Here is a 27,688-nt window from a genome sequence, read left to right on the forward strand (position 1 = left end):
GGAGATTTTTCTATTTCCTCTCAAATCCCTGTTCAGAATAATCTATTTGGCCCCCTCAGGAGTCCAGCATACCCTGTCTTTCTTCCCCACCCACCACACTCTTCAAGACAAATTTCCCAGATTTGCTTGCTCAGTGTGCTTTCTGGGTGATCTAAGCCTTCTATTATTTCTGTTTGCGCAATAAGAGACATTTGCCTTCCCAGGCATCTCCATGTTCACATAAAAAAAATAAACAAATAAATAAAGGAGCCCAGATTTATATCACAGTCCCCACCCATGACATTCAGTCTGTTCTTAGACTGTCTTCATATTCCCCACCTGTCAAAAGAACGTACTTTATCTGCAGCACTCAGAACCTTTAGCGACAACAAAGAAAACCCAAGGGAAATTCTCTACAAGTATGTATTATCCAGACCAATATTTTTCATTAGTTCTAATAAGCAGAGTTAGATGTTATATCTTGCCTGAGGTAAAAAGACAATGCAGTGAAAGAGTTCCACCTTTCCAGTGTTATTTATTTTTATGTATTTATTTTTTTTGTCAAGGGTCTGCCATCGCTTCTCAAACATCTATGATTTGTCTGTGATAAAGAAACAAGGAAGCAAAAATTTTAAAAGCTCATTACGGGACTGTTTAAAATTCATTTGAGAAGGTTCTGGGGGAAGATGGCATAGTAGAAGGCCCCTCGGCTCACCTTGCCTCACAGACACAAGTAGATAACACTCACATCGGTGTAAATAACCTAGAAAAGGACCCAAAGACAGGCAGAATAAATCTCACAACAAAATGCAGAGAAGAGGCCACTTGGAAGAGGGCAGGAAGGGCAGAGACATGGTCAGGAACTAAACTCCCGGGACTGTCCACAGGATGAAGGAGTGCTAGGGGTGCCGAGATGGGAGAGAAACACACCCCTATACCAGGGAGCCCCTATGGGGAAAAGAAACTCCCATAACATTTGGCTTTGAAAACCAGAGAGGCTGGATTTTATGAGTTCTTACAACTAGCGGGACTTAAAACTCGGAATTTTAAAAGATCAGCAGGCTCAGCTTGAGGAGAGTGGGAGGGTGAGAGAAAACTGGCCCACCCTTAAAAAGAGAGCACAAAAAACCAGTCTGTGGAGATACAGCATAGAAGCAGCAGTTTGAAAGGCATATATGGGATATATAGGAGGGAGAGTTATTTATTAATTTCAGAGCTTGCCCAGAGGGACAGAAATCTCTGGGGAACTCCCCCAGGACAAAGGAACTAACAGGCACCGTTTCCTTGCCCCCTACACTCCCACCAGCATAAACACATGACCACCTGCTGGACTTGATACTTAGCTCACCAGCACTGCCATGCCATGCTCCTTTCCCATGCTGTGCTTCCTCAAATCTACCCCTCTGGACAGTCTGTCTCAGTCTCGGTACTGCAGGGCCCCTCATGCAGAGGAGCTGCCACACTCAAAGCTTGTTAGCACTGCCACCTTGCTGCCCTACTCTGCTGTGCTGTACTTCTACAGAGGTGGACAGGCCACTTCAATCCTGGCACTGCAAGGCCCCTCACAGAGAGGACCTAGGGCACACAAAGCTTGCTAGTGCTGCTGTCAGGCTGCATCCCCCATCTCCCCCGCTGTGCTTCAGGGGATCTGCCCTCTATAATATGCTCTTGACCAGAGCCAGATATCACAGGCCTGGCAGTATGCAATCAGCCCCATACAGTGGGAAGCACCACTCCAAAGTGACTCCTCCATAGACAGAGGGAAAGATAACCACATGCACAATTCAGATGGAGGCCCCAGGAATGGGCTGGAGGTAGACAACTGGTCTGACTGCAGGCCCGACCCACCAACAAAAGCTTCTCAGGGTACAATACAGGGAAAGCACCTTGCAGTTTGGTGCTACTGGATCTCTGGCAAATGCCTGCTCTGACTCAATTCAAGCCCAGGGAGTCCCCAGACTAAACCAGCAGCATAAAACATACTCTTCTCAAGGGCACGTGTAACATTCTCCAGAATAGATCACATATTAGTCCACAAAACAAGTTTCCACAAACTCAAAAAGATCAAAGCCATCCCAGGCATCTTTTCTGACTACAGTGCTATGAAACTACAAATCAACCACAAGAAAAAAAATCTGGAAAGAGCACAAATACATGGAGATTAAATAACATGCTACTAAATCATGAATGGGTAAACCAAACAATCAACAAGGAAATAAAAAAATACATGGAGACAAAAATGAAAACAGAATAATCCAAAAATTTGGGGATGCAGCAAAAGCTGTTCGAAGAGGGAAGTTTATAGCAATACAGGCCCTTGAGAAGCAAGAAAAATCTCAAATGAACCTCACCTTACATATAAAGGGGCTAGAAAAAGAAGGACAAAATCTAAAACCAGTAGTAGAAAGGAAATAATACAACAGAACAGATCAATGAAAGCAGGAGCTGGTTCTTTGAAAAGATCAACAAAATTGATAGCTACACTCATAAAAAAAAAATGGGTGTGAGAGAGAGAGGACTCAATTAAACAAAATCAGAAGTAAAGGGGGAAAAATAACAACTGACACCACAGAACACAATGGATTAGAAGACAATATTATGAAAAATTATATGCCAACAAATTGGAAAACCTAGAAGTTACTAGACAACCTTGGACAACCTAGATGTTACTAGAAACATATAACCTCCCAAAATTTAATCAGGAAGAAACAGAAAATTAAACAGACTGATTACCAGCAATGAAATTGAATTAGTAATTAAAAACTCCCATCAAACAAAAGCCCAGGACCACATGGCTTCAAGGCCATTCTACCAAACATTCAAAGAAGAATTCCAATAAATGAATGAATGAATGAATAAATAAATAAATAAATAAGTTATTTAATACCTATTCTTCTCAAACTATTCCAAAAAATAGAAGAGGGAGGAAAACATCTAAATTCATTCTGTGAGGCCAGCATTACCTTGATACCAAAACCAAATAAAGACACTACAAGAAAAGAGAACCAAAATATCCTGATGAGCATAGATGCAAAAATCCTCAACATAATATTAGCACTCTGAATCCAACAATATATTAAAAAAAAAAATCATTCACCGTGATCAAGTGGGATTTATTCCTGGAATGCAGGGTGGTTCAATATTTCCAAATCAATCAATGTGATATATCCCATCAATAAGGTAAAAAACATACAATCATTTTAATAGATTCAGAAAAAACATTTGACAAAGTATAACATCCATTCATGAAAAAACCCTCAACAAAGGTTTAGAGGGAACATACCTCAACATAATAAAGTTCTTATATGAAAAACCCATGTGAACATCATACTCAATGGGGAAAAGCTGAGAACTTTTCCCCTAAGGTTAGGAACAACACAAGGACGTCTACTCTCACCACTTTTATTCGATATAGTACTGGAAGTACTAGCCGCAGAAATCAGAGAAGAAAAAGGAATAAAAGGCATCCAAATTGGCAAGGAAGAAGTAAACTCACTATTTGCCAATGACATGACACTATATATAGAAAACCATGAAGACTCCACCAAAAAACTATTAGAACTGACAAATGATTTCAGCAGAGTCACAGGATATAAAATCAATGTACAGAAATCCATTGCATTTCTATACACTAATAATGAGGCAACAGAAAGAGAAATTAAGAAAACAATCCCATTTACAATTTCACCAAAAATAATAAAATGCCTAGGAATAAATTTAACCAGAGGTGAAAGACCTATACTCTGAAAACTATAAAACACTGAGGAAGAAAATGAAGATGACACAAACAAATGGAAAGATAATCCATGCTCACAGATTGGAAGAATAAATATTGCTAAAATGTCCATACTGTCCAAAGCAATTTACAGATTTAATGCAATCCCTATCAAAATACCAAGAGCATTTTTCACAGAACTAGAACAAATAATCCTAAAACTTGTACAGAACAATAAAAGACCCCAAATAGCCAAGACAATCTTGAAAAAGAAAAACAAAACTGGAAGTATCACAATTCCAGACTTCAAGTTATATTACAAAGCTGTAGTAATCAAAACAGTATAGACATTAGATCAATGAAAAAGGATACAAAGCCCAGAAACAAACCCAAGATTGTATGGTCAAGAAATCTTCAACAAAAGAGGTAAGAATATGCAATGGGAAAAAAATCTCTTCAATAAATGGTGTTGGGAAAATTGGACAGCTACAAACAAAAGAATGAAATTGGACCACTTTCTCATACCATACAAAAAAATAAACTCAAAATGGATTAAAGACCTGAATGTGAGACCTGAAACTATGAAAATCCTAGATGAGAACACAGGCAGTGATTTCTCTGACATTGGCCGTAACGACATTTTTCTAGATATATTTGCTAAGGCAAGAGAAATATAAGCAAAAATCAACTTTTGGGACTACATCAAAATAAAAACTTCTGCACAGCAAAGGAAACAATCAACAAAACTAAAAGGCAACCTACTGACTGCAAATGCCATATCTGATAAAGAATTAGTATCCAAAATATATAAAGAACTTATACAACTCAACACCCAAAAAACAAATAATCTAATTAAAAAAAATGGGCAGAAGACATGAACAGACATTTCTCCAAAGCCAGCCAGATGGCCAAAAGACATGAAAAAACACTCAACATCACTCATCATCAGGGAAATACAAATCCAAACTACAATGAGGTATTACTTCACACCTGTCAGAATGGCTAAAATCAAAAACACAAGAAACAACAAGTGTTGTTGAGGATGTGGAGAAAAAGGAATTCTCTTGCACTGTTGATGGGAATGCAAAGTGGTGCAGCCACTGGAAAACAGTATGGAGGTTCTGAAAAAATTAAAAGTAGACCTACCCTATGATCTAGTAATTGTACTCCTGGATATTTACTCAAAGAATACAGAAACACTAAATCAAAAGGATATATTCACCCCTATGTTTATAGCAGCATTATTTATAATAAAGCGAAATTATGGAACCAACCCAAGTGTCCAACAACAGATGAATGGATAAAGAAGATGTGATATGTATATCCCATGGAATATTCAGTCATAAAAAAGAATGAAATCCTGGTATTTGCAACAACATAGATGGAACCAGACAGTATAATGCTAAGCAAAATAAGTCACAGAAAGACAAATACCATACAATTTCACTCATATGTGGAACCTAAGAAACCAAACAAATGAACAACGGAAAAAAAGAGAGAGAGAGAGACAAACCAAGAAACAGACTCTTAACTCTAGAGAACAAACTGATGGTTACTAGAGGGGAGGTAGGTGGGGGGGGGTGAAATCGATGAAGGGGATTAAGATTATCCTATGTGTACTTAATCATGTACACTTAATCATGATGTGTCCTGAGTAATGGATAGAATAGTCAAATCACTATATTGTACACCTAAAACTAATATCACACTGTATGTTACCTATATTGGAATTAAAATTAAAAACTTAATAAATAAAAAAACAATTTAAAGAAAAAAAAGCATTTGAACAAAGTAGTTTTTAGTAAATAAATACCAAAAATTGACCAAATCATTTTTGTTATGAGCTAACTGTGCCCCCTAAATTCATATGTTGAAGTCCTAACCCTCAGTACCTAACAGTGTGATTGCACAGGTGATAAGGTTTTTCATAGGTAATTAAATTAAAATGGGGTCACTAGGGTGGGCCTTAATCTAACATGATTTGTGTCCTTAAAAGAAGAGATTGGGCCGCAGACATATGCACCAAGGTAAAACCCTGTAAAGACATGAGGAGAAGATAACCATCTCTAAGCCAGGAGAGAGTTCTGGAAGAGGTCCTTCCCTCATGGTCCCAGAAGAAACCAGTGCTGCCAAAACTTCGATCTAACCTCCAGAATTGTGAGAAAATAAATTTCTGCTGTTTAAGCCACCCAGCTGGTGGTACTTTGTTATGGCAGTGCTAGCAAATTAATACAGTTTTCCAGTAGATAAACAGAGAATATACCAAGTGGTCAAAATAGAGATCTCATTAAAGATAGATTTAGAACCTTGTTGGAGGCAGGAACCCAGGGCAGGTGGATTAATTACTTGCAGCGCATTTGCAGCTCTCACATGGAAACTTGGATTCATCCCTAAGCACACAGTAATCTTCTCAGCAATGAAAATGGAAAGAAATACAAAGGTTCTCTAAGAGTGTGAAAGGAAGGTTTTAGATTTTTTTTTCTTCCAAACTATCAGTGAAACCTCTTAAAAATGGCTTTAGGAAGGTAACATCAAGTCCTCTCTCCTAGTCTTCTCACAAATAACCTTGACTGCTAATCTCTTATTTTGCCACAACCCACAGTATTCCACTCCACCCTGAAAAACAGAAAAATATGACATTTCCTCCTGAAGAGAATTTCTCCACACAGAGCAAACTGTGACTATAACTGAACACATTTTAAACAGGAACTGTACATCAAGAAAAAAAAATGTTTATGGGTTCTTAAAAATGGACAGGCTGAGTTGTGTGATCATGTGAATTATATCTTAAAAAGCTGGTATGTATGTATAACAAACAAACACACCACCTTTGTCAGCGTATTTCTTTCCTTTGGCCCTCTTTTTCACTGATGTCTTGGAATCATCTAACTCATCTTGTTCATATTGCTGTTCGAATTTCCCCTTGGGCAGCATTTAGAAGTTACTATGGATTCAAAAGAGGAGATAAAATTCTCCAATGAAAATCAGATGGCTGAGAAAGATAGAAATACCACTGACCTTGGGCGTGCTTTCATAATTGCCTTCAGAGAATATTCAAAAGATTTTGCCATGCTGTTTTTCACTGGTAGGTTATGCCACTCTATCCTAACGTTACAATTTTTATCAATCAGTCATTCTGGGAACTCCTCTATCCCTCTCTTCCAGTCAGCTTCTTCCTGGCAGCAGGTGAGGTGATTCCATTAGGTTATGGGTCCTACTTTAAGAGCGAGGAATTAGGAATAATAGATTTGCCCCTGGACTTCCTGGGTCAGGTGAGCCCGTAATCTTGATGGGGTTTTAGACGGCTCTGTCATGCCATCAGCAATTTAGAAAGTGGTATGCAGAGGATAGATACTGCGGGTGAAATTCCATTTACTTTGATTTAGTGCAGCAGTTTACAGAAGCAGGCCCATTACCCAGTCTTGTAAGAAGGACTCAGACGACTAGCTTCTTGAATTACACCTGAGGGAGAAAGTTACAGGAAATAGTGCAGACGCTAATCTCACCTCACATTTTTGGTTGAAAACTGATGCTGGCCTCCCCAACATTCATCTCCTTCCATTTCCAAAAACATTTCGATTACACCTGGTGATCAATGACTCCCAAACCTGGCGCTCCGGATGTATTGTCAAAGGAGGAGCCTGAGACCAGTTCTGGCCAATCAAATGACCACTGGTTACAGCTCTCTGTGATTGGCTGAGGGATGAGAGCCACACCTAAGTTGGTCCAATCAGAGAGACCATTCTTGGGAGGTTACCAGGAAATACTCTTTTGTGCTCCCTATGCATCAATGTTTGCTCAGAAAAGCAGAACCATTAGCACGTGATGTACACTGAGGATTTATCCTGGTGATTTGACCTTCCACATTTGTGAGAGCTGGTCAAAGTTTTGGCTGGCTCCTTCTTCTGTCTTGGTGCTGAGCCTGAAGTCATAGGTCAGGCTGGAAGAAAGCAAAGATGGATATGGACTGGAGAATAGCAGATAGAATTGAAATCTGTGTTTGTCGGACCCTGGCACTTATGCTGCTTTCTCCCTGTCTCCAAATCTGCAAGTTTGCTGCGGAGCGTAACCCACATAAGTGGTGCTCTCACTGTCGACGGGCATCCACACCTGGCCCGGATTTGGCGAAGGGGAAGGAAGAAAGAGAACCTAGGGAAACCGGCACTGCAGGCCAGGCAGCTGCCCCCAGCCCGCCAACAAACCGAGTCAGGGTCTTACAGTGGGGCCTGAACCAAACCCACCCTCCAAGTCACAGTGGCTACTGCTCTACTGTGACCTTCCGGATATTCCACAAAGTTCATTTGAGGCCAACCTTAACCAGAAATATTCAGTTGTGGAGAACTCTGGCAAACATAGTTTGGTTTAGCCAAGTTGACAGACTCTGGAACATGGCAGGTGTTTGGCTGGAGGTGCTGCAGCTAACCCGAAAACTGAGGGGATAGCCCAGAGCGGCTATGCTGCTTTTGTGGAGACCACGGATGAAACCAATGTAATCAAAGGCAGAGAGGCGGGAGAAAGAAGCAATTCCATCACATCCTTCAAGCCCCGAATCCAGTAATGCCTGAAACTACCCTAGAGCTTTCAGATGAGGGGGACAGTAAATTCTTTGTGCTTAAGCCAGTTTGAAGTGGGCTTTCTGACACCAGTTCCTCATAGCCTGCTAAAGGACAATCTTAACCTAGGGCTAATGTGTTTGCTTTAGCCGAACTTTCTCAGTCTTGTAAAGAGCAATCTGAAGCAGTGTGAAATCTATCTTGGAGAAAACCAAGCAGCAGTTAATTTGTAACTTATTATTGACCAGATAAGGAGAAAGAACATACTTTCCATTTTTAAAAAGACCAACACAAAGAGAGGAAGACAAGGTTTCCATTGTCCCTGAATAGTCTCCTTTTCTTAGACCATAATCAAACTCTTTTCTAAATCTCCCCTTCACTTTGCTTTCTTTCCACTTCACTCGGGGTGAGCACTGAGTACATATTTCCTGGGAGTAAGAGTGTATTTTCCTCCCACAAAATGAATTTTTCTAAGAAGGAATTTGTTAGATAATTCTCTTATGCCATTTAACCTAATATGTGTAAGATCAACATACACCAAATTTGCCAGTCCCAAAATCTGTTTAAAAGACTGAGCTTGGCAGAACCAGTTTAAGTAAAACTAGTAACTTCATCATGACTAAGTTTTGATTTTTAAGTACTAATCTTATATGGATATGCTAAATGTCCCAGTACATTCCAAGGGTTCAAATGTAGACTTAAATATTAGGAACACTTAAAAATCTGCTTCAGGCACAAAAGGACAGTCTCAAATATCTCTACGAACAGGAAAAAAAAAAAGTCATAGATCCTCCTACTTACCCAAAGAAGAACAATTCAAAAAGGAAATGGCAGAGGCTGAGATATGATACATAATGTTTAAGTGAGCTTGGCCAGTTCATCACCCTTCTCAGAGTCTCCTTCCCTTTAAATGTGGAACTACTCATTAGAAAGAGAACATCTGGGTATATATACACAATGGAATATTATGCAGCCATCAAAAGGAATGAGATCTTGCCATTTGCAACGGCATGGATGGAACTGGAGGGTGTTATGCTGAGTGAAATAAGTCAATCAGAGAAAGACATGTATCATATGACGTCACTGATATGAGGAATTCTTAATCTCAGGAACAAACTGAGGGTTGCTGGAGTGGTTAGGGGTGGGAGGGATGGAGTGGCTAGGTGATAGACATTGGGGAGCGTATGTGCTACGGTGAGCGCTGTGAATTGTGCAAGACTGTTGAATCACAGATCTGTACTTCTGAAACAAATAACGCAACATATTTTAAGAAAAAAGAAAAAGAAGAAGATAGCAGGAGAGGAAGAATGAAGGGGAGTAAGTCAGAGGGGGAGACGAACCATGAGAGATGATGGACTCTGAAAAACAAACTGAGGGTTCTAGAGGGGAGGGAGGTGGGGGGATGGGTTAGCCTGGTGATGGGTATTAAAGAGGGCACATTCTGCATGGAGCACTGGGTGTTATGAACAAACAATGAATCATGGAATACTACATGAAAAACAAATGATGTAATATATGGTGATTAACATAACAATAAAAAAGAAAGAGAACATCTGGCTACCTTATTTAACAAGTGCCTATAATCGTTTTCTAATTCTACAACGAAAGTGAGGCATATAGATGGTTGTATTGATCACATTAGTTAAAAACATTTTTCCCAGTAGGGAAAATTAATTCAACAAGAAGTTTAACAAGTGATGGGCCAGTAAAAACAAGGCTTTCTCAAAAGAAACAAGGGCATCATTACATACATTTTGCAAAACCAACTTAACACATTGAAATTATTAATTACTAATCTCAAATTATTAACCTATTTTTACTCAAATGTGTTTACATTTCAAACAAGATGCTGAGTTCTCTATTTCAATTAGCTTTTCAATCAAAATTATCATTTTGAAATAGTAAGGTTTATATTAATTCACTGTGAAAAGTTCACTTTAAATAAATGGAGGTATCATATAGGGTGATTTGAGTCTTTTTATAATTTAAAAACTATTTTTCTGATGGAATGCCATAAAAATTTGTTTTATCTAAAAGTAAGGTTTTCTGGCTTAACAAAGATTCTTTTATTTCTAGAGAAAGGAAGGAAACTGTAATTCAGTGGTTTTCAAAGTGGGGTCCCTGGGCCAGCAGCATCTGCATCACATGGAAACTTACCAGAAATGCAGGTTATTTTGTAACCCCACAGACCTGCTAAATCAGGAATTTGGGGGTGGGACCAAGCAGTCTGTATTCCAGCCAGCCCTCCACGGGATTCTGCTGGCCCTGAAACTGGAGACTCCCTGCAGGTCTAAGGCCTTGCAGGGAGACTGGAGCGTGTCTGGTAGTGTGCTTTGGGTCAGTACTTGTAAGGCTGCTGGCTGCCCTTCTAAGCAACCCTCATACACCACTGTCTAGTCTGTTTGAATAGTTGGGTGGTTTGCAGCTGTTCAAAACAGTACACACTGTAAAAGCCATTTCACTAGGTTATGTGAGTAATCGTGTGAAGTGCTGTAAAGTGCTTAGTATGTTCGTGTGTGTGTGCTATGTGTGCTATGCCTCACAGAGAGGGGACATTATTTTGATGTAGATTATTAGTATTTAAATTATTGGTCTTAGTTCACATTCTCTTCCTCCATACCAAATAAACAAAAAACCATGAAATAGCCTACTCATTAAATACTCGACATTTAAACCCAAGGGGAACTTTCAGGTTCACCTAGTTCAAGCCCTTTGTTTTATGGATGGGAAAACTGAAGGCTAGGGAGGCTGGGAGACAGGTCACAGGTCCCTTAGGAAGTAAGAGGCAAAGATTAGAAGCCACAGCTCTCGACGACTCCGAGACTACTGTTTTGCAGAGGAAGCCATTCTTGCTGTATTCACTACTACAACAGCAGGGCTTGCTCTGGGATTCTCTCCTTTGGCATTGCTAATTATTATCCAGTACTGATCTCTCCATCCTCACTCCCTCATAAATGAACTGACACTATTATTCAGAATTGCAAAGCTGTTATGTTTAAAACCTTCTGGATTACATAAGCTTAGATATACATAAAGAGAAAATCAAGGTGAAAAATACATGCAGAAGCCACAAATTTGTACATTTAGTGAAATCTTGATGCTGAATATGAGATAAACACCACATGCTACATATGTGCAAGTTCAAGTTTCCTGTGTGCGTATAGTCACTTTTTATTTTGTATTGTAGACTAATAGATCTGCATGCAAGAAACCAACTTTCAACAATTATTTTATTCTGAAGAATGCCTTTGGGTTAACTGCACCTAGCATAATGCTAATATATGATCTTTGGAACTTCACTAAGTTACACAGCAGTACATGGGAAACAACTTCATATAGAAGAGGGGAAAATTATGTGGGAATCAGAAGAAAAAATATCTATTTTAATTAGAAAAGCCTCTAGCCACATAATTTTTCATTATTCTCCTTTTTCTTTATATTGCTTCAAATATTCCTTAGACATTAAAAAATTACAGAAAATATAATTTACAGCAGCATTGCATGAAAATTCAAGTTCTGAACCTTCTAATTATAGCATAGTATGATTTGAATGTACTCTATGGTATTTCCTTTTCCTTCTATTGTATTTCCATAGCACACATTCAAACCTGTTTATTGGCAGTGACATTTCTTAGACCAATGCCATCCATTCATGTAGTACATGCTGCTCCTTCCAGAAGTCTAGTCATCCTCAAGGTCAAAACTTCATGTGGTATTTTCTACATTACAGGACATGAAAGTGTGCTGTATCCATTATGGGTATGAACAGTTAATTATCTGCTCTCGCGTGCACCTCCTTAATTGGCCTTCATAGAAGGGCTTTAACAGAGGAAGTGGAGGGTCTGTGGCTTACGTAGAAAAATTGTTACATGTCAAGCGAGCACTGAACTAAAATCTCGACCTAATGCATCATTAGAGAAAAAGCCTGAGGTACTGAAAGAACTATCTATGATATTTCCACTTCCGAAATGCTTAAAAAAGCTTTAGATTAATGGCTCTTGATGCTTTTAATGATGTCAAGGCTGGGATTTAAGTGCCTTATTAATTCCCTTGATTTGCTGCCAAATATTAAAGGCAATCTGTGATTACTGAGTTAATCTTTTCTGATTATGAAATCCATTATAGGAAGAAAAATATAAAATTCAGAAAAGTAGAAATGATTCATAAAAATATTAGAATATATTTATAAGAACAGAATGTTTGGACATGGGTTTAAAATTCCTCTGGAAGGATTTGTTACAAGACTATAAGATATCTTTGTATATATTAATATTTAAGCCATTGCTTCATCCTTAAGTTGGACCTCATGTTTTTCATTTTTTAAACTCTTTTTAAACTTCCCAGCCACAGTCACAACACATGATGCGATATAAACCTGAAGTGATTTGTTTAATCTTACTACCCTAATCCGCTAACAGGATCTCTGTCTTCTCAGATCTTGGAGCCTGGAAAAACCCAGTTATTAATTCCGTACTATCTCTTCCCGAAATTCTCTGGTTTGCTGACATGTTAATAAGATTCCAAGAATGTTCTAAAGAAAGCAAAATCACCACTAAAAATTATTGTGTCCTGAACTTACGCATTGTTTTCCCCCCCCCCCTCTCTGAATTTATTTTCAACTAAAATAAATTCTGTCCTTGAATGTGTGTACATAATTCCCTGGGCAGGCTATGTTCTCTTATTATGAAATATAAATATTGAAAGCCTTTAAGATTGTTCTTAAACCTAAATCAAATTACCTTTGCCAGCATAACAAATACCCCAGGGTGGGTGTATTAAAAGCTCTAAAAAGATTCTGATTTTACATTTTAGCCAAATGGACATGTTTTATTCAAGATCCCCAAACAAAATCCTTATTCAGCTCATCATATTACCTTTGAGGGTGTGTCTTTTCTTCCTTCACTCCTTCACTCTTTTAGGCCCATCCCACTCACTCCCTGCATCTCTTAAGCCCCCCTTTTGCCCAAGGGCTTCAGTGCATTGAGGGCCTACCTCTTCTACCCTTCCAGACTAGAAGCAATGCCTGATTCTCCTTTGGACTCATCATTTCTTTCCCAGGGCAAACATGCCCGATCCTTCAGATTCCTGTGATGGCCCTCTGTATCTCTATCCCTTGGCATCTCAGCCTGTCCCTTGCAGTTCTTATTACAGATCCAATTTTACATTTAACTGTATAATGTTTTAAACTGTTGCCTCTCTCTGTCACTGGGCAGTACTGAAGTCAGGGATCATGTTGTTTCTTCTATTGTTAAGCTTCAACATCTATGTGTCTGCCACAGAGTAGGTACACACATTCCATCTCTTGATTAAGTGACAATAAATGAATGACTGTCCAAAACACATCAACACTGACAGGTGGCTAAAGGATTTAACACATGAGTAAGCACAAACCATCTTTTTGTGAACTCTACCAGCAGTTAGCATTTTTACTGGCCTAAATTCCTATGTAGTCTCTGTTTTCCAAAAGCTTTATGAAGGGGTCTGGTAAGCGCACACACACACACACACACACATACACACAAACACACACACACACACGTTTACATGAGCATTCACACACACAGATATCAGTGTTTTTGGTGGTTAAGATTGCAATGGATTTCTTTTTTTTATTGTATTTTTTTAATTTTTTTATTGTTATGTTAATCACCATACATCATTAGTTTTTGATGTAGTGTTCCATGATTCATTGTTTGTGCATAACACCCAGTGCTAAGATTGCAATGGATTTCTGATGATAAGTCATATCTCCTTCTGGCAGTCTTTCAAAAGATGGTGGAAAAGGACAGCAAACTTCACTTAAAATGAAATAGCTACCGTGTCCTTATAAGTTTTGATACGTATTTTTAATTTTTACTATTTTGCTATGTGCTATGTTTTTTAGAAAAATAAATAAAACCAGGTTTTGCAGACAGAAAACTTACTTTACATTGCCAAATAGCCCTGAGTGTCCTCTCCAGTCCTTAGTCTCTTCAGATGAAAAATGGGAAGAATTTTAGCAAAACTTCACTGAGAAATAAAAGAGATCAAATATAGAAAGCTTGTGGCCCTGTGCCTGTCGACAGAGTATGTGTTTGCTTCTGCTCTCTCTCGACCTGCCTACTGGTAAAACTCCAGTGTTCACCCTGGAGCCTCTAGTTTATCTGGGTATATCTGTGTGATATAATTACCCTAACAGTCACTTGTTTTAACTTAAAGAAATTAAAAATAACTTTGAAAGGGTCAGAGGGTATTATTTTCCTTTCTCAACAACAAAACAACTTAATGTTTGCATTTGAAACATATATAAAAAGACATGTTTGATTATAGAACTTATCCTTGGATTTTGTGTTAGGCTGTGTTTTCACCAGGAAAAAAATACTTTTTCAAACTTGAAAAAAAAAGTAATACTTTTCTGAGATTCCTTTCACACACACACACACACACACACACACACACACAGACACACACACACAGACACACACACACACACACACACACATACATTTCCCCCTACCTTCTCCCTTCCTCCCCAGAACATACCCTTCATTTTTATACTTCTTCAGAAGTCGAGAATGCAGTTGCTCTCAAAAACTCTAAGGAATGTATTAGTATTAAAGCTCCAGTTAAGTCTCGCCACTGTTTGGTCACAGGGTTTTTCATTCTGTCCAAAGCCGATTGAAGGTCTTGTACCACGTCTCTATAGCTGTTTCCATAGTGAGCACCCCAAGTATAGAGAAAATCATAGGCAGGTTTCCACATCATCTATAAAGAAAAAAAATTAGACTGGAGTAGTGTGGAAGTAAAAGAGAGAAGAAAATAGATGCTTTAAAAAAATAAGTTTTAAAAGCCTCTTAAGATATAAAACAAAATGGAATACCAATTATGTGTGGATTTACTTAATGTCATGAAAAACATGTTTTAATAACCACCATTTCCCTCTTATATCCCTGTGTTTCTAAACCTAGAGGTTTTTAAAGTAATGACCAGTAGGGTCTCTTTTTTTTCTTGATCCATCATCTAAACATTGCTTATTGCCTTGATCTGAATATAAAATTCCTTGCACAATTTTTTGATGATATTGAGATGTTACCGAGATAAACTTCTCACCCTCTGAGGGACTTTTAAGGTAAAAGTAATGACTCCTTTATTGTACTAGTATCTGCGGTGAGCTTTATGACACCACATACAGGACTATATAGCGTATTTAATTCTTTAAGTAAGTCATTTTATTTGAGCAAGTCTATAAACAAGGAAAAATGTAATTTCATGATCAAGTCAAAAGGAAAGCAAAAATACAGTTCTCTAATTAAAAAAAATAATTTAATGAATCACTTTATGACCAAAAGAAAGATCAATATTCAATACTTCATTATGCTTTCCCTGAGCACCTACCCATGCCAATGACATCATTGTTTCCATAGAAATAAATGTACGTCAAAGAGGAACTTCATGTTCAAGCATGTATGTAATGGTAACCAAGGAAACCAGGCTCAAGGAGAATAAAGACAAAGGCTGAACAAATAAGACAAACTGTAGAATACACACACACACACACACACACACACACACACACACACAGAAACACAATCAGCTTAAAATAAATTTTCTCTAAGAAAACAACAAAATGAACCATGCACTTATAATTGGAATATTTGGAATATAAGCTTTATTACCTGCTACTTATTTGGGTTCACTAAACTCATTCATTAGTGATTTTATCACTTGCAAAATGCAGGAACACAGACTGTGAGCTCAATATTATGCAGAGTTGCCCTCTTAAAATAGAGCCTCCATTAACAGTAATATCACATGAAGTAGGGCCTTGGGATATATTTTTTTACCCTGCTTTGATAGCCTCAGATACTCTAAAATTGAAATTAAAAGGATGAAAGACCTAAATAAGGAGTTTCATTGTGTTTCAATTCAATCTACATAAAAGGCTAGGCATTGAACTCAGAAGACAGTTTGATGTTATTTGTCCAAATTGGCATTCCTGAGAAACCCACAAACACTCATATCTTCATCTCTCTTAATGAAGCTTGATTCTGCAAGGTACTGAATGGAAAATAATTATCAAAGTTATACCATGTCCAGGTGGTCATGATGCATCGTCCCAAATGGTCCCAGATTTTTGTATGTAAGCTTTATCCTGTCCAACCAGGCTTATAAAGAACTGTCTCTTCCATCACTGATAGACTGTGAATGAGGTGTACGCTCATCTATTTTTCTGAATACTCACTTTGAAACCAAACCTCCCAATTGCTGGTCACCATAGCTCGGCAATGGAAGATGAGTTGAGGCATATTAACAGAGATTCAATCTTGCCTGTCACTGCTCAGATGCAAAGATGCACTAAACGAGCCGATTATTTTGTAGTGAGTATATATTAATCCTCTGTAAAAGCTTTGAGACCTGCATTCTATGTTGTATTCATTTAAAATGTCCTGATGCTCAACTAGTTGGCACGTTATTTTTCAACTTGTCATATGTTGTTTAAAATAATGATGTTTATAGCCAAAGCCTTCTAAGATTTTATGCTAAATCCTTTAGTAAGTGAATGATAAAAAGATGTATTTGAAGATATTTTATGATAAAGAGCAACTGGAAATGTAACCGTACCAAGATGATGGCATATATCACAAGAAAACAGATGTCTCTTAAAGAATTGCAGTGGGTAATTCTCAGGTCATACACTATTCCGTGTGCAGAGTCAGAGTAACTTCAGAGGCAGCCAAAATGGCTGCCCTGCCTTTCCTGGTAGAAAAACTCTGCATTGCATATCTTGCACAGCATGGGGCACTGCTGTGTATAGAAAAGCCCTGAGGCATGTTCAATCATGCAGCAGCCTCTGGATGCTGTCTGAAGCAGGAAATATACCCAGGTGATACAGGAATTGGAAACTACAGATTCAGAAGAAGTCCAATGATACATTTATCTACTCCCTTATGCAGAGGGCCATCTAACACTCTCACATATGGCAATTTTTACTGATAGAACATTTCAGTCAGCTCTTTCAATTCAGAGAAATTTGGAGAGATTTCTGAACCTGGACCCTAATTAAGACATCTGAAAGTATAAAAGGATGCCCCAGGACAACTCTGAGTTAGTCAGAAAAGCAAGGAGGGATATTGCTTTAAACTCATTGGGGATTCTCTGGAGTCGAATCCATGAGCTACATAGAAATGGATACAATAGCTCTGGGCTGAAAACACTAGGGCCATGGTAAACTTCATGATTTATATTAAAATGAGTAGATATTGCATTCCATTTTTGTTTCTCTTTGCAGCAAACTAAACCTGAATATTCCTTCAGTGCAAAATCCGATCTGCTATATAAAACATCATTCGTGGCTCTCAATAGAGATGACAGAGAAACACTATTGTAGCACAAATACAATGAATATATTCAAAATACATTGTTCATTAATTCACTATTTCGCTTCTTAAAGAATTTTTGAGCAGCTACCACTACAAAGAATTTTGTTACAGAAAAGAATAAAATGATGAATATGGCATGGCTTGCTTTTAGAAGCTCTTAGCAGGGGCGCCTGGGTGGCTCAGTCCTTTAGCGTCTGCCTTTGGCTCAGGTCATGATCCCAGGGTCCTGGGATGGAGCCCTGCATCGGGCTCCTTGCTCAGCGGGGAGTCTGCTTCTCCCTCTCCCACTCCCCCTGCTTGTGTTCCCCATCGCGTTGTCTCTTTCTCTGTCAAATAAATAAATAAAATCTTAAAAAAGAGAAAAAATAAAACACCAACCATAAAAAAAAAAGAAGCTCTTAGCATAGGAGGGAGATAGATACTTGTGCAAACACTGGCCCAGTGTATGATTAGACAGGATTTGGTTACTACTAACAGTTAAGAAAAACTCAAAAACTTACTTTGATACTTTCATTTAGTGCAATAAAAAATGATAGTTCCATTGACTGAGAAGCATTACGGTGTAATAGAAAGAAAGATGAGTTTTGGTGTCAGAGTCCTGGGTTGACCTCTGAGTTACGTTCCCTGTTGGATGGTTCACTTTGAGTAAATTAATCAAAGTATCTGAACTTTGTATTTTGCACTCTATAAAATATAGATAATAATGTCCAGGTTTGTGTCCAAAGCACCTCCTAAAGTGTCTGGCATATAGTTGGCATTTAATATTTTTAATAGGATATGAATGGGTAATTTGGGGATGAGAGAAATATAAGGAGGTATTATGCTGAGTGAAATAAGTCAATCAGAGAAAGACGTGTATCATATGACCTCACTGATATGAGGAATTCTTAATCTCAGGAAACAAACTGAGGGTTGCTGGAGTGGTGGGGGGTGGGAGGGATGGGGTGGCTGGGTGATAGACATTGGGGAGGGTATGTGCTATGGTGAGCACTGTGAATTGTGTAAGACTGTTGAATCACAGACCTGTAGCTCTGAAACAAATAATACATTATCTGTTAAAAAAAAAAAAAGAAGATAGGAAGGAAAAATGAAGGGGGGAAAATCGGAGGGGGAGACGAACCATGAGAGACGATGGACTCTGAGAAACAAACTAAAGGTTCTAGAGGGGAGGAGGCTGGGGGGCTGGGTTAGCCTGGTGATGGGTATTAAGGAGGGCATGTATTGAATGGAGCACTGGATGTTATATGCAAACAATGAATCATGGAACACTACATCAAAAACTAAAGATGTAATGTATGGTGATGAACATAACATAAAAAAAAGCAATATAAGGAATCTAGCTTTAACCCTACTGCATATGAGGTAAAGGAGGGAGTATCGCTAGCTTCAGTAAGACATTGGGATAGAGATATGACCTCCAGGGAGCAGCCAAGAGTTTAGCATCACTCATTGTAAAGTGATGATGAAAGCATGAGAGTGGAGGAAAATGCCAGGGAAGAAAATGAAGGGATGGAAAACTTAACCCTCAATTAAGTCTACAGTTAGGGATCACAAATAAGAAATAGAAGCAATAAAAAGATGGAGAGAAGCTGGTGTCAGAGGAATAGAAAATTAAGCAGGGTACTTCATGGTGCAAAAGTCAAGGGCTGATAGCATCCTAAAAAGGACATTCAGCTCACAGCAGCTTCTCAGAGCCTGTTGTTCACATAGCCTCTCAACTCGATGTTCAGTGGCATCACATGGAGAGGTTCCAATCATCAATGTTAGGAGTTTCTACACCATGCCTTACAAAGCATGACAAAAGTCCAGCCTTCATCAGTGCAATAAATAATCAGTTGCTGTCCTTTGTGGCATAGCTATATGATATTTGACTCAAGTCCTTAAATATTTACTTTTATTTCTTCAGCACTTCTTTCTATGTCATTCTACCTTCCTTACTCGGCAAGTGACCATATGCTATCAAAGGCAAAGACACAAGGGGAAACTTGCACAGATTAATTTAACTACAGACTTTATGAAATTGTATCCAAAAATACACATTAAGAGCCACAGAAGTATTCTCAGCTTTGTAATCATCAAAGAGAAAATGAAGTCATTTTTTTCTGGAAATGTCTGAATGAATAAAATAAGTAGAATAAACAATTTTCTTTCCGGGATGACCTAAGTCCTCCAAAAGCTGGAAGTGACTGTGGACTGCTAAGACCTCTTCCAGGTTTATGTTATCTTATATCTCGTCAGTGGTTTGAAATAGTTCTTGTGCTGAAATAGTTCTTCCGCTCTTGTTCAGTGTTACGATTTAAGGAATGATGCATAGAATCCCTGCTCTAATGCTTAGACAAATAAAAAGGAGGGCATGCTCCTGAGAGTTTGTTTTTGTTGAATTATTCTTTTTTTTAATTTTTTATTGTTATGTTAATCACCATATATTACATCATTTGTTTTTGATGTAGTGTTCCATGATTCATTGTTTGTTCATAACACCCAGTGCTCCACGCAGAATGTGCCCTCTTTAATACCCATCACCAGGCTAACCCATCCCCCTACCCTCCTCCCCTCTAGAACCCTCAGTTTGTTTTTCATTCTTAATCACAAAACAAATTCTCTCAGCTTTCTCATCTCTGTCACAATTATTTGACACACAGGCCTCATTCTTACTCCTCTACTCTTAGATTTTTATAAAGTTAACTTCCTGATGTTATGGGTTCATCTTTGAATAGGAAGCATGAGGCTGACAAACGCATGGAGCTGTTAATTTCCTGGGGGTGTGTTTTGATCTCCCTCTGTAAGCGGCAGCAGCATCAGTGAGCATTTAACCTAGTGAAGGTTAACAGTTTCCAAAGTCCTAGCATTTGTGTAAAAGAATTATGTCTTTGGTTCATCTTCCAGGTATTAAAGGGCAAAGTAAAAGGTAAAAGAGCAATAAAAGAAGTAGTGAGATGTTAAATGAAAAGAATAGAGATTTAAAAAATAGTTTTCCAAATTTAGAGTGCTTAGTCCCAGAAGCCAGTAAGACTCATCAGATAATGTTCTAGATAATGAAATGCAACATGAATAAAAGCAATTCAGATCTGAGCACAGCATTCTATGTCTTTTTTTAGCTCATAAAACATGAATAGCATAAGGAATACAGTTGGTTAACTACATTTGGATAATTACATTTTGCCACATTAAGAGATTCATAACCCACCTACTTTCCTCATAAAACTCTAGGAGCAATGTTTCATTTTAAGTGTAATTAGCTGAAAAAGTATTAAGGCAAATTTGCCTTATTAACGATTATAACATGTGTTCTATATTCAGTACATCATCTACAATATCCAAGTGGGCCTTCTATCACCTGCAATCGGTAAGTACCTAAGTATTGTTGAAAATGAGGCTGTTATCTTCAGAGAAGAAAGGAGGCTAACATATCAGGGGGTCCCTATTTCTTCAGAAGGGAGGTGGTACTTGGTTAAAACTTGATGTAAGATTCTCTTGGAAAAGTCTCTTTGGGTACAGCTAGTTCTGTTTCCCCTAGGAATAACCACTTGGAACATCAGGGAGTAAGCATAAGCCAGAGGAAGATAGAGGACTCACTCCTTGCTAGTACATGTACTCAGAACAGTTTAACATCTTCGGAGAACCTACTGGACAAGTCATTCTCACTACGTCACTAACTCACTAACCAGGAAGATAGGTCAGGTCACCTAGCTATAAATCCAGGGTCATTTCATTAAAGTATAGCCACGAATTTATTTCAAAGTTAAGCAGTTTTATTAAGTTCTGATTTACATCTTATACTTCGCTGGACTCTGGTTTTCTAAAATTCCTGGTTGTTTGTGATCCCTCAAAATAAACTTTAATAAAGAAAATCTAAAATCTAAATCAAATATTGGTGTCTCTAAATCCATTTTAAGATATCTTTATAATATTTAAACTTTAAAATATTTAATAATATTATGATTTTGTCTATTTGATTTTCAGTGTGTAATAAGACATATAAGGTAGAATTAAACCAAAGATCATACGAATACAGTAATGAATTCTACTATGATGTGGTTTTTTTCCTTATCTCATAATTTCAAAAAATGGAGTATCTTTTGGAATTAAAGATGGTAGCAACAAGCATTATAATATTGTACAAAATAGACTATGATGATCTAAATATTATGTCACTGTGTCAAATCTCTAGCACAAACAATGAAGAATTGAGCAATTATTCCACACATTTTACCACTGGTAGGTGAATTTCCAGATAACACTTTCCCATTTTTTAAAAAATTATAAATATATCTCTTCCTATAAAAGCCCATCAAACCATACATTTAAGTACCAACGCTAGAACTGGACAATGTCACATCCCTGTAAGCAGAATCCAGGACTTGCTGTGTGAGCCAGAAAACCATAAGAGTTCAAGGACATTCCTTTTATCTTTTACAAGAAATATTTTCCAAGGAAAATTAAATGTTGTTAAACCGGTTTAAAAAAAAAAAGCTGACCAGCCAAGATTTTTTTTCTCATTTTTTTCCATGCATTACCATTCTGCCAGTTTCTGAGAAGAGAAATCTTGAAATCATTTTTGACTTTTCCCTTACCTGTATTCTTTCTATAATTACTCTCAGCCATACTACTAAAAAATTACTATACTTTATTTCCTTTTCCAAAATCACTCAGTGTCACACAGTGTCAAATTCACCTCTTAGTCAAAATAGTAGATAATATGTATTTAGTTATTGCAAAGGGCAAAGCATTGTTCCAAATATTTTATATACATTGTTTCATTTAATCCTCCAACTATCCAATGAGCAAAATAGTATTTTTCACCTCATTTTACAATAAAAAATTTTTTTTCCAGAAAAGTCCAGTAATTTGCTGAAGGTCTTAGGGCTAATAGATGATAGAGTTGGAACAGGAATCCAGACAGGAATCTTAACCACTATGGTCTGGCAGTCATTAAAGATTCTCTCTATCAACTTCAAATATATATATCTCTGACCAATATTTCTGACCATATCTCCCAATAATTACTAAAATGTTCTCCCTTGTAGCCCGCATATTCTCCTCAGGGGTCTCTAGAAGTCACTGGTATCGAGAAGCACTGAAATTTCCTTCCAATCCTTTCCAATTATTCAAATGCTACCCATCCTTCAGGCCTAGGATATGTCTTCTGACAGCTCCTTCCACTTTGATCTTCTTTTATAATTCTGAAAGGACTTATCATCAGTTATGCATAGGGGATAGGACTGTGTGTAAAACATATCTGGGTCTGGATACCAGTTCTATACTTAATAACCACGTAATTCTGGATAATTTACACAAATGCATTCACTCTCAGCATATTGTAAAAAGTGAATAGTCATAATGTCTTACTTACAAAGTTTGTTAAAATAAATGAGATATGGTAAAGAAAATGCTCATAAAGATTAGCTGACACACAGTAAACATGTAATAAATTGCAACAACTATTACTATTTTCATTTTCATTTAGTTCAGCACCTAATCATATACTTCCTTAAAATAAAACAACTCAAATATTGGGGTGCCTGGGTGACTCAGTTGGTTAAGCAACTGATCCCTTGATTTTGGCTCAGGTCAGGATCTCAGGGTCATGGGATCAAGCCCCATGTCCGGCTCTGTGCTGGGCGTGGAACCTGCTTAAGATTCTCTCTCCCTCTTCCTCTGCCCCTCACTCCCTCTCTTAAAAAAAATAAAATAAAATAACAGTTTATCTCAATTCCCAGGCCAATTAAAACTTGGCTTTAGAAAGAAAAAAGTCATATTTTTCATTCTGTTTGTGATTTTTGTAGCTCCTAATGTTCTAAAGCTGAGAACTGATAGTCCTAGTAAATGTGTTAAGTGTACAGATGAATTAATTACTGAAAGTAAGGATTCAGAGGAAAGATACTAAATCAGTAGGAAGAATTCCATATATAATTTTTATTCATGTATAAAAATACATAAAATTAGCTGTTTGAGGTATACCTACTTTGTCATTTTAAATCTAGACTTACAATAAAGTGCTTGGAACACTATAGCTGCCAGTAAAAAATAAGGAGGGACAAAGTTAAGGCTAGAAGATAAAACAGAAAATCAAATCCTCACTGACTGAATGTTGACTACAAAAAGACTTATAAACACACCAAGCCAGTCATAACTCTGTAGGTGAGTAGCTTCTGATGTGAAAATATAATTAGCAACGTTGACTTCCTTAGGCTTCCATAGTTAGGGTGGCCCATTCTGGCAGGTCAGATAAGAAATCAGCCTTGGGGGCGCCTGGGTGGCTCAGTCGGTTAAGCGTCTGCCTTCGGCTCAGGTCATGATCCCAGGGTCCTTGGATCGAGTCCCACATCGGGCTCCCTGCTCAGCGGGGAGCCTGCTTTTCCCTCTGCCTCTCCCCCTGCTTATGTTCCTTCTCTCGCTGTGTCTCTCTCTGTCAAATAAATAAATAAAATCTTTAAAAAAAAAAAAAGAAATCAGCCTTGAGGGTGCCTGGGTGGCTCAGTCGTTAAGCGTCTGCCTTCAGCTCAGGTCATGATCCCAAGGTCCTGGGATCTAGTCCCACATCGGACTCCCTGCTCAGCGGAAGCCTGCTTCTCCCTCTCCCACTCCCCCTGCTTGTGTTCCCTCTCTCACTGTGTCTCTCTCTGTCAAATAAATAAATAAAATCTTTAAAAAAAAAAAGAAATCAGCCTTGACAGGCCTTATTTGTGTCTGTGGTTGAGGTGGACCCCAGTGGGGTAGAAGGAAATTTGATTAGAATAAGTGACCTTTTAGTGTCCTTGTTAAATAAGTGCCCTTATTGAATAAGATGGAGAAAGCATATTCTTTATTGTTAGGTAGGGGCCAATGGAAGACAGTTGCTAGGAAATGTATCATATATACTATTAATCCCCAGAAGGATAGGTAAAGAGTATTCACTTTAGGTCTGAGAATATCTTAGCCCTGAAGTAAAAACATTTCCTCTTGTAAAATCCAATTTTTTTTAAATAGGCTATTTTTCTAGTATTCTGTTGATTCTGTTTTTTTGAATTAAAGCTCTAAATATCTTCAGAAAAACTCCAATGAATTTTCATTAACTTTCACAGGAAAACCTTGGCAATGATTAAATATCTTAGTATAGCATAAATGTATTTTCTTTTCCAAAGAAATACTCTGACAAACATATTTCCCTTAGAATCAGATTCCAAGTTTTGTTGCTTTGCTTTTACGCGGGAAATGCAATTTCATTAGAAAAGTTGAGTAACATTTCTTTTAACTTAGGGAGATAGTTTGAAAAGTGACCTCTTAGTAGTCTCCAGAAAGAAGCTTTTCTTTTTTCACTATTTTTAAAAAGATTTTTATTTATTTATTTGACAGGGAGAGAGAGAGAGAGCACAAGCAGGGGGAGCGGCAGGCAGAGGGAGAGGGAGAAGCAGGCTTCCCGCTGAGCAGGGAGCAGGATGTGGGACCCGATCCCAGGACCTTGGGATCATGACCTGAGCCAAAGGCAGGCCCCCAACCAACTGAGCCACCCAGGCACCCCCGGAGAGAAGCTTTTCTTTTTCACCTTATAAAAGAATAAGAAATGGCCAAAAGTACTCAAGAAAAATCTGACATACTATTAATAATCTGTATTCTTTAATTGGATTGAAGCTTAATGAAAATGCAAAGGCAAATTTTGGTAGTATCATATGATGGCTTGAAAAAAGAAAAAGAAAAAGTGAAATGAGTTCCCTACCCCCCAGTACTGACCACATCTGGCTCTGCCACTCAGTGCCCATGGTGGATTTGGCATGGGTGGGCAGAGTATAATAGTTAAAATACAAGGGCCCCCAAACCAAAGCCTATGCTCCAAACCTGGTTCCATGACTTCCTAGCTATATATGTTTAAGCAAGTTCCTTAGCCTCTCTACATCTTAGACAGTAAGTATTAGTATCTGCCCCAGAAGCTTTTGTTGAAAGGACTATATAAAGTTAATTTTTGTGATGTTCTTGGAACAGTGTGTGGCCGACAATAAGTGCTGGATAACTGTCCTTGAGATAGAATAAAAATAGAACAAAAGGAAAAGGGAGAAATTGAAGAAGAAGGAAAGTGAGTGAAAGAGCCCGACTGTAGACGTTGGCACACATAGAGAGGATTGTTGGGAAGTGTGCCCTCTGAGAAGTGAGATAAGGGAAACCGAAGCTGCATGGGAACCACCAGGCCTTGTTAACTCCCTGCCCCAATGCTGGTTCCCTCCCTCTGCAATGCCCTACCCGGAACTAATATCAGCATGTTTTGAAATCATTTCTTGACTTGTAAATTGATCGTATTGGAAAATCAGCTCCTTCCTGAGAGAAAAATAATTGTAAAGCTGTTTTTTGTTTTTTGTTTTTCCCAGGGGGACAAAAATTAGCATACATTTACCCTTTGGTTTAAGTGGCCTCTAACAGGTAAGGACTGCCCTAGGTTATTGGGAATGGCTTTAGGCCCCATATACCATGCATAATTGTCTAAGCATTTAATAACATGGATCAGAGTGATGATTGTTAGCCTTAGCCACAGTAAATTGATAACCTCTAGAAAGACACTCAGGGATTTTCCTTCCTGCTTCTGAGTATTTTATCGAACTCAGACATAGACTTCGTCATTTGTGATTTGGACTGTACAAAAAGTGAATAATGGAAAAGTAGGCGTTTGTTGGCTTCTGTCAAGATTTGGGAGGAAGACAAAATATAAACAATCACAATCAGAGAGAAGTTAGATGCTTAACAAACCTGAGAGAATAAATAACTCTCTGGTAAATAATTCTCAAGAAAAGCTTTTTTAAAAACAAAGACCTTATTAAGAAAAAAAAAGTCTGGCTTTCATTAGGCAACTTTTTGTAAAAGAATTATTTTTAGAGTAGTTTTAGGTTCACAGCAAAATTGAGAGGAAAGTACAGAGATTTTCCATGTATCTCCTACTCATACATATGCATAGCTTACCCCATTATCAGCAGCCTCCATCTGAGGGGTACATTTGTTACAGTTGATGAATCTACAATGATACATTATAATTACCTAAAGTGCATAGTTCACCTTGGGTTCACCCTTGGTGTTGTATATGCTATGGGTTTAGACAAATGTATAATGACATATATCCATCACTATGATACTACACTGAGTATTTTCACTGCCCTAAAAATCCTCTGCGCTCTGCTTATTCATTTCTCCCTCCTGACACCTGGCAACCACTGATCCCTTCACTATCTCTATAGTTTTGTCTTTTCCAGAATGTCATATATTTGGTATCATACAGTGTGAAGCTTTTTTCAGATTGGCTTCTTTCACTTAGTAATAGGCATTTAAAGTTCTTCCATGTCTTTTCATGGCTTGGTAGGTCATTTCTTTTTAGCACTGAATAATATTCCATAGTTTGGATGCACCAGTGTATTTACCCATACACCTGCAGAAGGACATCTTGTGTGGACAAAAGTTTTCAACTCTTTTGGGTAAATACCAAGGACTGTGATTGAGTGATCATATGCTAAGAGTATGTTTTGGAAGTGCCTTCCAAAGTGGCCATTACCATTTTGCATCCCACCAGAAATGAAAGAGAGTTCTTATCGTTCCACATCCTCGACAGCATTTGGTGTCATCGGTGTTCTGGATTTTGGCCATTCTGATAGGTGGTGGTATCTCAATTAGGCAACTTTTTAATCAATTTCACTGAAATATCAGAGTAGAATATCCCTCATAATGTTGTCTTTTTTCCTTCTTAAAGGTTTGTTGTCCTTTAGCTCATTCAGTAAAAACTCATTTGTAGATTGTAGTGTCCTTTTTAGTGTATGGAGATCAATGTAGTCTAGAAGGGAGAAGTAATCTATAAGGGGAAATAGGTCCTGGATGCTCTTGGCTAAAGAGTCTATTTAGAGAAGTCTTTGCTGGAGAGCCAGGCTCCGGGAACCCTGAAGCTTCCACTGCAGCTGCTGGGATCCAACTGACTTGATTTGACTCTTCAAGCTTCATGGAACAGTTGTCTTGTTCTGCTCATCCAGCTGGCATAGTTGCTTCAAAATAAGAAAATTTTCTCAAGAAACTAAAACCCAGCTCTACGCCCAAATAGGAAGTGGGGAACATAGCTTCTGCCTCCTACCAAGGCA

At 38.0% G+C, this 27,688-nt stretch overlaps 1 protein-coding gene across 5 annotated transcripts in view; it reads right to left on the reverse strand.

Moving 5' to 3' along the window:
* Positions 1–14,772: 14,772 nt before the first annotated feature.
* MACC1 (MET transcriptional regulator MACC1) overlaps positions 14,773–27,688 on the reverse strand; it is a 147,814-nt gene continuing 134,898 nt past the window's right edge. For 4 of the 5 annotated variants that reach the window (XM_027574387.1, XM_027574385.1, XM_027574384.1 and 1 more), the window contains one exon: positions 14,773–14,991. In XM_027574387.1, the coding sequence (XP_027430188.1) occupies positions 14,779–14,991 (213 nt within the window). In that variant the 3' untranslated portion in view covers positions 14,773–14,778. Of the gene's footprint in view, positions 14,992–27,487; positions 27,596–27,688 lie in introns of those variants that run through there. The other variant, XM_027574389.1, reaches the window with a different exon arrangement.

The sequence above is a fragment of the Zalophus californianus genome, chromosome 12 (genome assembly GCF_009762305.2).
Source record: "Zalophus californianus isolate mZalCal1 chromosome 12, mZalCal1.pri.v2, whole genome shotgun sequence".
Classification (NCBI taxonomy): Eukaryota; Metazoa; Chordata; class Mammalia; order Carnivora; family Otariidae; genus Zalophus; species Zalophus californianus.